At 35.8% G+C, this 9,986-nt stretch overlaps 3 protein-coding genes across 3 annotated transcripts; all 3 read right to left on the bottom strand.

Annotated features, from left to right (window-relative positions):
* Window positions 1–87: 87 nt before the first annotated feature.
* LOC113498205 (glandular kallikrein-3, submandibular-like) lies at window positions 88–1,520 on the bottom strand (the record flags this gene model as incomplete). Its single annotated transcript, XM_026878143.1, has 4 exons — window positions 88–516; window positions 650–775; window positions 854–976; window positions 1,245–1,520. Coding segments are annotated over 4 exons (765 nt in total), but the record flags the coding sequence as incomplete, so codon positions are not given.
* Window positions 1,521–2,150: 630 nt separating this feature from the next.
* On the bottom strand, window positions 2,151–6,681 carry LOC113498171 (kallikrein 1-related peptidase b9-like). The gene is made up of 7 exons (XM_026878111.1): window positions 6,527–6,681; window positions 5,897–6,030; window positions 5,286–5,451; window positions 4,697–4,813; window positions 4,250–4,375; window positions 3,585–3,712; window positions 2,151–2,221 (listed from the first exon to the last, which is right to left on the bottom strand). The coding sequence occupies exons 2-7, from the start codon at window positions 6,019–6,021 to the stop codon at window positions 2,212–2,214; spliced, it is 672 nt and encodes a 223-aa protein (XP_026733912.1). The 5' UTR covers window positions 6,022–6,030; window positions 6,527–6,681; the 3' UTR covers window positions 2,151–2,211.
* Window positions 6,682–6,895: 214 nt separating this feature from the next.
* Window positions 6,896–9,841, bottom strand: LOC113498169 (transmembrane protease serine 9-like). The gene is made up of 6 exons (XM_026878110.1): window positions 9,600–9,841; window positions 9,248–9,381; window positions 8,704–8,866; window positions 8,285–8,401; window positions 7,713–7,838; window positions 6,896–7,278 (listed from the first exon to the last, which is right to left on the bottom strand). The coding sequence occupies exons 1-6, from the start codon at window positions 9,774–9,776 to the stop codon at window positions 7,039–7,041; spliced, it is 957 nt and encodes a 318-aa protein (XP_026733911.1). The 5' UTR covers window positions 9,777–9,841; the 3' UTR covers window positions 6,896–7,038.
* Between the last annotated feature and the right edge of the window lie 145 nt (window positions 9,842–9,986).

The raw sequence follows: 9,986 nt of genomic DNA, 5'->3' as shown, positions 1-9,986 counted from the left end.
CGCTGCGACTAGTAGGAGCGAAGATACAATCGAAAATCAGGGAAAATTATTCATCTTCGAGGGCATACGTTAAAAAATTCCTAACTTATATCTTCTAACCACGCGGACGAAGTCGCGGGCAACAGCTAGTTAAGAATAAAGTTTCGTTGACAATGTCACATATATTGTGAAGAAATCTGAATACTAATTCATATAATACCTGAGATACCAGGTAAAAATATGACCTGGTTCCTTTTTATGTACGCATGGCGGCGTAAAATATATTAATAAAACAAGTCAAAACAAGAAAACGGTTAGGTATATTAATCCCAAAAATATGAAAGTGCAATATTGTGAACTGTGAGTTGAATATGCCCCAGATTTGGTTTTTTCTAAGAATTTCTTGTATTTGGAGACTCTAGTGAAGAAAGATCCTTTGCCAACACTATGACCGCTTACAACGCCAACCAACACTCCTTTATCCTTCTCGTTTGGATCGCCAGTATGTGCACACACGAGGGGTCCACCAGAGTCACCCTGAAAAAAACCGTAATAAACCCATGTTTGTTCGTTCAGGTCAAATCTTACAAGCAAGTGGTCTTAGTGGCAACCTATTTTATTCTGCTAATTATTTTGGAAAAAATTATTTTGGTTAAAATTCTGACTTTACCTTTCCGACATCCGTAGGACTTGAAGCTGTGCAAACAAAGTCATCCATCATCTTGCGATGAAGCTTATTACAGGGCTTCTTTGGTAGTAGAGCCAAATTTGCCAGCAACAGTTTTGTCGATTGGTCCTGAAACGAAAGTCAAAATGGACAGTTTTAAAAATGGTGTTTCTATTTAACGATATACAAAGGTGACGATTCTCTTACATTTTCTTTATGGCCGGTTCTTCCATATCCTGATACGAGACACTGGCCAATATAATCTACATTTAGTGATGCGGTCGGTATTTCTCCCACATAAGCATTATATATGAAAGGTTGGTGAAGAAACTGAAAATAATATTACTGCCCTAAAAGTTATGAAATAAGTGATGCATAAAAGATTAAATACAAATTCAAATTATTGAACATTTGCTTTTTATGAAGCCGTATGATCATAAAAATTTTCTTAGCTAGTAGTTTAACCCACATTTCATGATAGAAATGAAACAATTTTCAATTTTGGTTAGAAGTAAGAATTACTAAAGGAAGAAATCCTTTGGAATGACATAGTAACATTAAGAAACAAGATTTATTAATGAATGGTAAGTGAACTGACCACTATTGCTATATCGTGTAGTGGGAACTTATACTTTTTTGGGTAGAACACTTTCTGTATAGTCCTCCACTGACTGTCGGGATCCTCTTGAAATACGGCTACATTATCTAAATTACCTGCTACAGCAAATTTATCCACGTATGTCTTCTCGTCGGCTTGGCTGTGTAACAAACAATACAAAGTACAGCATAGAATTAAGTAGTAAGGTTGTATCCTAACTCGATCTTGTAATGGAACAGCACTCAATATGTTCTGTATGTCTAAAATGGTGAATAGGAAATTAAATTCGGATTATCAAGCAGTGATTCAACTGCACGGATAGCCGAGGGGTATAGGTCAACACTCCAAGCCCAATGGCCCCCGTGTAGGACAAGCATTTGTGTGATACTTGCCTTAGTCTGATTATCTTTAGTGTACCTTTATTGGGTATCTTTTAAACATAAGGACTCAAGTCCCAACTGCGGGCATCGTTTATTTAAGTGAAAACTGAAAAGTTTTCCAAGTGATGTCCATGCTCTTTCATAACTACAATTTATATTACTTCAAAAGAAGCCTTACGGTTTATATGTAGATTTGTGTTCACGAGGTGAAACATCTATGCCAAAAGAGGCAAGTAGAACCTGCTGACAAACGGTGAAGGGAAAACTGGCTACTACGTATATTAATACTAATAATGTGGTATTTGTAGCGCAAACCTTTCCTATAAAGGAAGAGGAATGTATCTAGAAGTAGGACATATATAACATAGTGTTATCGTACCGTGGGACGTGTGTAAGCTAGCATGATATAACTAAGTAAAATAACACAAAGATTTACCATACTCTCTCATACCCTGGATAAAATAAATCGCGACATACACCTCCGATAACATGGAAACAATGAGCTGCTGACACACACTTTTTCGGTTTGATTATTGTTGCACCACAGGATGTTTTATATTTTCTTAAACGGCGATTCACTAATCCTTTTATTGCCACCTGTATTAACAACAGTTTGAAAATCTTTGTTAGGTAAACTATCATTAAGGATATACTTTAAAAAAATAAATTTTATCAGTAGTTGGAGAAGATATAATAACAGGAATGCATATGTTTACAAATTCACAAGGTTCTGTACATAAGCAGGTTATGTAGAATTGCAGTAAAATGTAACCTATTTGTACTCAAAACCAGGGCTATCAAAAAGACCTTTGTGAATTCCTGGTACCAGACTGATCACCGCATTCGTTCACACAACAAGCACAGCTGATACCTGGTATGGCACGTCTCCTTTCTTTGCAGGATAACCATTCATCACACGCGGTACCCACATATCTGGTTCTGATGGTGGATATGTCGGCTGACTTTGTGAAGAACATAATTGTACAAATAATATGGCTAGAAAGCACTGTTTTAACATTAATATGAATTTAGATACTAGAATGACATGACAGATTAGGAACGAAACAGACAGCTTTGGAATATTACTCTGTATCTAAGACTCTGTAGCTTGTAGGAGTAGGATGTCTCAGGTTCAAACCAAAAAGTTTATTGAAAGAGGATGATTACTCAACATTTATAGCCTATGACACAAAGAGTTCTATTTCAGACCAAATATCACGTAAGTTAGATGGTGAGTGGACATCCACCAGCTCATTGTTGGTTCATACAGTTGGTTCATCTCCAAGACTCCTTTGACTGCCAACTCTTTAATACTTACCTACACGTCTGCTACCATTTATGAGCTGACACAAACAGATGCACTTTAGCTGAGTTAAAAAAATATAATTTTGAGAAAAACTCTGAACTCTGTTATCACTATCCTAGTGATTATAAATTTTATTACATTAGGAAATAAATTATAACTGTATTTTTATAGTAACTATCGTGAGATTATTAATTACCCCGCCGCGTTACCTCATGATTACGGACTCCGCTTTCAACTCCGAAACTAAAGGTAGAGGTCGCGAGAGTAAACCGTTTCATCATTTTCAAAAAACTTACTGGTCTATCAAGTTTAAGAAAGCAGTTACATGATTTTCCTAATAAATAGGTATCTCTCCTAAGTTTTCTACAAATTCTTTTTACCTATGGGTAAGTCAGTTTTTGATTGTAAAGCTTGCCACCACCCCTGACGTGACGACCACGACCACTCTGGCAAGAGTGTAACGACAAGGAAGGAAGGAAGGAGGTCAGTTTTTGTATTATTTTTAGTTTCCATTTCATGAGGAGAAAGGTTGGTAAATAGTTAAAAATAAATGAAAAAATGTCAAAAAATATGTATTTTGCTGCAGCAATTATTATAACACAGTAAATACTTGAGCATTTTGCACTTCTATTTTCTTCTATGTACTTGTAATACCTCGAAACTCTTGTGAATACTGAGTGGATGTCACCGTAAGTTGCGCAGGCGATACCAACTAAAATCCCATTGTCTTTTTCCATGGGATCACCAGTGCCTTGACAGACTAGGGGTCCACCCGAGTCACCCTGTAGATGTATCAATATAATAGAACAATCGTCGGGACTTAGACAGAAATAGCGACCCCTGAGTATTTTTCGAACTTTCTTTTCGGGGCAATCAAATAAGAAATGTTGACTCCACTGATACTCCATACTAATTACAGAACTATGGAGCTTTTGGTTTGTTAAATTATATAGGGAAAATAAATTCAAGATTTTTCGAAGACCCTTGAAATTGAATAAAAAAAAAATCGATTTAGTGTACAGTCAAAATCAAACGTCAAAAGACGCACTCTGCAAACTCCGTTCATTAGCATTGAAGCCCGATTTGATCATTTATTTTCGATGTTGACTGTACATAAAGCAAAGCTTAAAAAATTGAGATTAGATTAGATTAGATTAGAATATTCTTTATTGAACACCATGGAATTACAGCAGTGATTCTTAATACATACAATGTTAGGGTACAATGGCGGTCTTATCGCTAAAAGCGATATCTTCTAGACAACCTTTGGATGGACAGGAAAATTATCAGTATGTACAGAGGTAAGGTTTCATAATTACCGATCCAATATCAGCCTCGACTAATGACGTGCAGATCACATCACTCATGTCTTTATGATGTAGTTCACTACACCAGGACACAGGCAAAAGTCGTATGGTTGCCTTTAATAAATAAGGCGAGTCTTCCTGAAATTTAAATTCAGATTTCAAGTAGCTCTTTTGTGGTCCATACAAGGGAATCGATTAAAAAGACTTCGCTGTTGGGCAGTCTGTCACCAGGCTCATGAATAGTTTGGTGCAACATTTGTAAACTTTGTTTAAAGTTTTCGAGACTGATAATTTTGTAAATGGAATTGTTTAGCACTGTGCGACGACTTCAAGTAACCGATGCACTTGTTTTGCGTTGAAAAGAAAAGGAATTTATTTTTTACTTTTGCTTGATTACTTGAAATTTTCAAAAACAATCACTTAAAAATAAATCAATTTTTTGGCAAAAGATGTACGTACAGTTTCAGACATCTGTCCATATCCAGATATTAAGCAAAATCCAGAATAATCTTTATCTTGAGTAGCCAACCTAATAGGCTGGACGAATTGATTGAAAATAAAAGGTTCGGCGAGATACTGTAAGAAAATAAGGATTTGAAACGAGATTTACTGAGGTTGATGTACGGTGAGTAAATAAATACAATCAAAATATCAAGACACAAGATAATGTACACAAATTCAATGAGTCTCTATTGAGCTATTAGGTAATAAAATAGGCTTAATACGTAGTATTGTTGAAACGTATTAAGCATCAAATCCTATAAGCGACAGTACTTGCAGTAAAGAGATGCGTTGTTGATATAGAAGATCCTCTTCATAAAATTAAAAGTCATTCATCCAAATTAGGCTACTAAGTAGCACTTTTTGAAGGTCAAATTACATTGGACAGCACCCAGTTTTGCCCACCCGTCACCGCTTCCTCAGTGGTTTTGCTGTGAGAGAAGAAACGGCGCAACGAACTCCCCAGCAGCATGCTGTCTTGTTTAACTCAATGAAAATACGCAACATAATAAAAGATGTAATAGAGCCCTTGGTTATTATATCTTACCAGGATGCCTAAGTCATTATGAGGAAAATCAAAATTCTCTGGATAAATAAAATGTCGCAATGTCCTCCATTGTGAAATAGAATCAGTTTCGTGTTTGAAGTATTCGCTTTTCACAGAAGCTGCAACAGCCAGTACATTTTGTAGGGGCCTGATCACGAGCTCCGGGCTATAAATAAATGGGGTATCATAGGTCATTATTATTTCATACTTGATCAGAAAAAGCAGTCGAAAATCTAATGTAAAGGTTAACAGTGATAAACCGTGTGGAATTCAACTATTTGACTTAGTTTTAAGACACTAAGTTCTTCGACAGATTTCTTCCCTTTTTTAAAAGTCATTGTCCTTCAGTTTATTCTTTTGTTATAAATCGTTTATTTTTACATCCACGAAATTAAGGTTAAAATCATAAATACTGTATCTCCCTTTGTTATGATTTGTTAAGAAGTTAAGGAATATCAGTTTTCACAATAAGAAGGCCTACTGCCAACTCCAAGAGTTAATATAATGGTAGTTGTGAAAGCGTGACACGGCTTCAGCAGCGTCTTTTACACAGTTGCAAAAATATTACTTTGGGCGCTGGTGGTAGGCCCAGTTTACTTCGAGGTTCTTACCGTCCAATAGAGACTCGTTGATACGGATCATCATCAACGAAACAATGAGCTGCCGTCAGCACTCTAGATGCCGCAATGATGCAACCCCCACAAAAGGTCTCGAAGTCTATTTTGTGTATCTCCATGATTGCTACCTTTAAAATGTGTTGAAAGTAGAATTAAATAGAAACATTTGAACAAAACAAATTAATCTATGCTAGTCTTAATCTTAAAACGGCAATACCCTAAAGATTTAATAGGTTTGTTTGCTGTAACGAAAACTAAATTTTGTACTGTTGAACTATGAAATCTTCGTGAAATTTATTGCATTAGACCACCTCTTTTGGAGAAGTCTAATGACAGGGTGAATGTACTTTTGAATTAATAATATATTATTGGTCGTAAAAAGGTCGTCAATAAAATGAAGCCATGTTCCTAAATAACACCGTCTTCAAGAAGTATTTAAGTCTCCTTTCACCATTTTTAGCAAGTGAAAATAGCTTTGTCATGTACTTTAAAACGACAATGGTGCGTGCCAGGATGCGAACTCACGACCCGTGACGTGGCAGTCCAACGGCCGTACCGTAAGGCTATCACTACTTGTAAAATGAAATTGTCTGGTCTAATGATACTGATAAAAGAAGTTTGTACCTGATAAGGCACCTCCCCACGTTTTGCTGGTACACCATGGTGCACACGTATTGATGCATTTTTTGGAATCAACCGATTATGATATCTGAGTGCATAAATTTGTACAAAAAGGTTAAAGATTGTAAATAATTTTGCAGTTGTTGTGATAGATAATGTCATTTCCCAGACATTTCTTGTCAAAGAATATTTAATTTGTTCGTTCAAAAACTTGATGATTAAATTTATATAGAAATATCCAAACTATTTTTGAAGCTAATTGTATTAAGAGACCATACGTTAACGTAATTGAAGAGCAAATAACTTCAAAGAAGAGGAGGTTCCCAATTCGTCTGAATTTTGTATGTGTACGTTTTGTTATCTTATAGCTTCGGACTGAATGATCCGAATTGGTTGAATTTGTTAAACAGTTAACGTGAAATATCTGTCATTTGTATGGATATCTCAGACGATAAAATCTAGAATCACCAATGATGCATATTCAGCTTATTAAAGTATTTAAAAACACAAAACAGTCAAAACGCAAATAAGTCATATATATTTGGTAAAACAAAAAGCGTAACAAAATAAAAACTAGCACCATCAGTTTTAGCGCAGCTATTTTTTTCGATGAAAGCACGAAACTTGGACACCCTCGAAAATATGGAATTTACTTGTTCGTAAGTTCCGCTGGCGACACCAACTAGTATTCCAGTTCCATTCTTTTCTCCTGGATCACCGGTATGAGCGCATACTAGCGGCCCGCCAGAATCACCCTGTGAATAAAAGTGACAATAAATGTTTATTTCTCATTATCACACAATGTTACAGTACTTATTTTGTGTACTAAAATAGAGACTGGTGTCTGTGATAGGTAAGACCTGTGTTACAGATCACCAGGCTACCCTTCGAGGAGACAATGTTGTTTAGGTGTTAATAAAAAAGTATAAAGCCAGCTTGGCTAGCCTGATGTAGTAAAGTCAGACTGCATAGTGAACTACTGATTTCTACAAACATACAATCAAGGAATCATACTGAGCGGTTGCTGCTTTGGGCAGTTGTCAGTATAGTGAAGTTCCATCTCGTGGCCAGGCAGTCGCCGCTAACTGCTCACACGTAGTAGACGAAAGTAGGAATAGATAAGTGCCTTAGCCCAAAATTTGGCATCAACTACATATTATTTAAAGAGGATACTGTAATATGTTCATACATGTCCAATATCAGTTTCGATTAAGGACGTGCACACGAATTTTGACATATCTCTGTTGTGAACCATACTGCACCAACGTTCAGGGAGAAGTTCCAAATGCGCTTTCATCAATGAATCGGATAAAATCTGGAATATTCAAAATCAAATTTTTATTCTGTTATCGATGTCAATATTAATTTGAAACATGGGAATCGTAAATAGTAACGATTTTATATCTAGGAAAAAAGTGGATGAAGCAACAAGCAATTTCAGGAGGAGCAATGATGGGCATGTGTATCAGGCTAACTTATTGCCTATGCATATCAGAATTATCATTATTAAAACAGATAATAATTCAATCTTTGAAACCCTAGTTTAGTCCTATTTACCGCATTAGGTTAAGTAACCTGTAATGGTAGATTAGTGTGATAATGAAATAAATTAATTAATTAATAAGAATAAGAGATGTATGGCAGGTAACAAGAGTCATCATCCAATGGGGTAATGAAGTGACGATGGTCAGTGAAGTGTAGATACCTACTACTTAAATGTGGAAAAATTATTGATATTTTTGCCGTAGATGGTGTACTTACATCGTAGGAAATTCTTCCGTATCCTGATACAAGGCAAAGACCTGAGTAGTCTATAAATGCATTTGCTAAATTTATAGGTTGCACATATTTATTGAATACGAACGGCGATGTAACGATCTGCCAATCGAACAAAAAAAGGTGTTAATAAAGTTATGGGAAATTTATTTAATGAATATTTTGTTTTAATAAATGTTTTTTCCCTGAAAGTGGTATCTCAAGACAAAATGGGCGAGTTAAAAGGTGGATATGTGTTTTTTTTTATAAATATACTAAATCAGCCAAGCAGTAGTTGCAGTACGAAAAAAATAGCAGGAATAGGATGGATGTCCATACATCGAATATTTAAGGGCGATGAGGATAGTAAAGTATGTAAAAAGCCATGTGTCTTTTTGTATGAAGGCGTAACACAGATCACTTACCAATATGGCTATGTCATTATCGGGAAACTTATAGTCATCTGGATAAATCAAATTTCGTAGAGTTCTCCATTGCGCAATTCTATCTGTGTTTCTAGCAGACGCGTAATTTCGTATTGTTGCTGCAACAGCATACGTATTTCTTAAAGATTTAGCTTCAGTTTGTCTGTAAATTCATTGTAAGCCATTATTAAGGAAGGACTTCATGAACGTGACGTAATATATATGACTGATGAAATACTGAACAATACTTTGTCTACTTATTACTAAAATAATATTTAACAATAGAAATTCGTATCTTTACGTTCTGGTATTTCAATATTCTCTTCTTCTTTTTGTAATTTTATAACGCCGGCCCTTTTTTTCTAAGATGAAACAGAAGGCACGGCGTGACAATATGTCAGACTCTTGTCGAATAAAAACACCCCGGGCCTGCCTGAGCCGGGAGCTACGAGATCGCCACTGCAAGCTCTGCGTCTCCGGCTGGGTAAAACTTACCCCCTTTTTTTGGTTAGGCAGAGGAATCCTCGTGTAGGATAACACTTACCCCTGGCATAAAGTTTTAACACCAGTAACGTCTTCCACAAAACAATGGGCAGCAGACAGCAACTTTGATTCTCCAATGATACTGCCTCCACAAAACGTTACGTATAGGTTTCGTGATCTGGTTTTGAATCCCACCTTTGGAACAGGTAGATTATAATAATGCACTGTTTAATATTATAGTTAAATGTCTGTGTCTGAATGAGTCAAAGAGTCAATAATCTAATTTGTCGCTCGGGGAGCTTCGATATCAGTAAGGGTTGTATGAACAATAAATACGAAAATATTTATATCGATTGTTGGACAGTGGTAAGAAAAAGCATGTTATGTATTGGTAAATAAGTAAAATATAAAACCTGATATGGTATTTCACCAAGCTGTACGGGCTTTCCATTATGAACGCGAAGTGACGAGTTAATTGTCTTCGGCACCAAATGCCTTACATAATTGTACCTATGAGTTGCGAGGATCAAATGAAAGTGGAAGCAAATTAATATACAGATTGCAGTTTTTGTTTCGAAAGCCAAACTCATAGCACAGACATTTCTTGACAGTATAATTCTGAGGGTTAGGTATATTCGTTCTGAAACGAAATTATTTATAGGTAAATGCCATGATTACTATCGAGCTTTTCTGAAACAAATTAGGAAAATTAAACTGAGCTGAGGTTTCGCTTCTTACGGTTATTTCAGTAGACTTTTAGTATTAACAAAAAAGAACTCAAATTTAATTCCTAGACAGAA

This window comes from Trichoplusia ni, chromosome 10 (genome assembly GCF_003590095.1).
Source record: "Trichoplusia ni isolate ovarian cell line Hi5 chromosome 10, tn1, whole genome shotgun sequence".
NCBI classification, from domain to species: Eukaryota; Metazoa; Arthropoda; class Insecta; order Lepidoptera; family Noctuidae; genus Trichoplusia; species Trichoplusia ni.
Note: the sequence above shows the minus strand (reverse complement) of the source record. Positions and strands in the feature narration are given on the sequence as shown.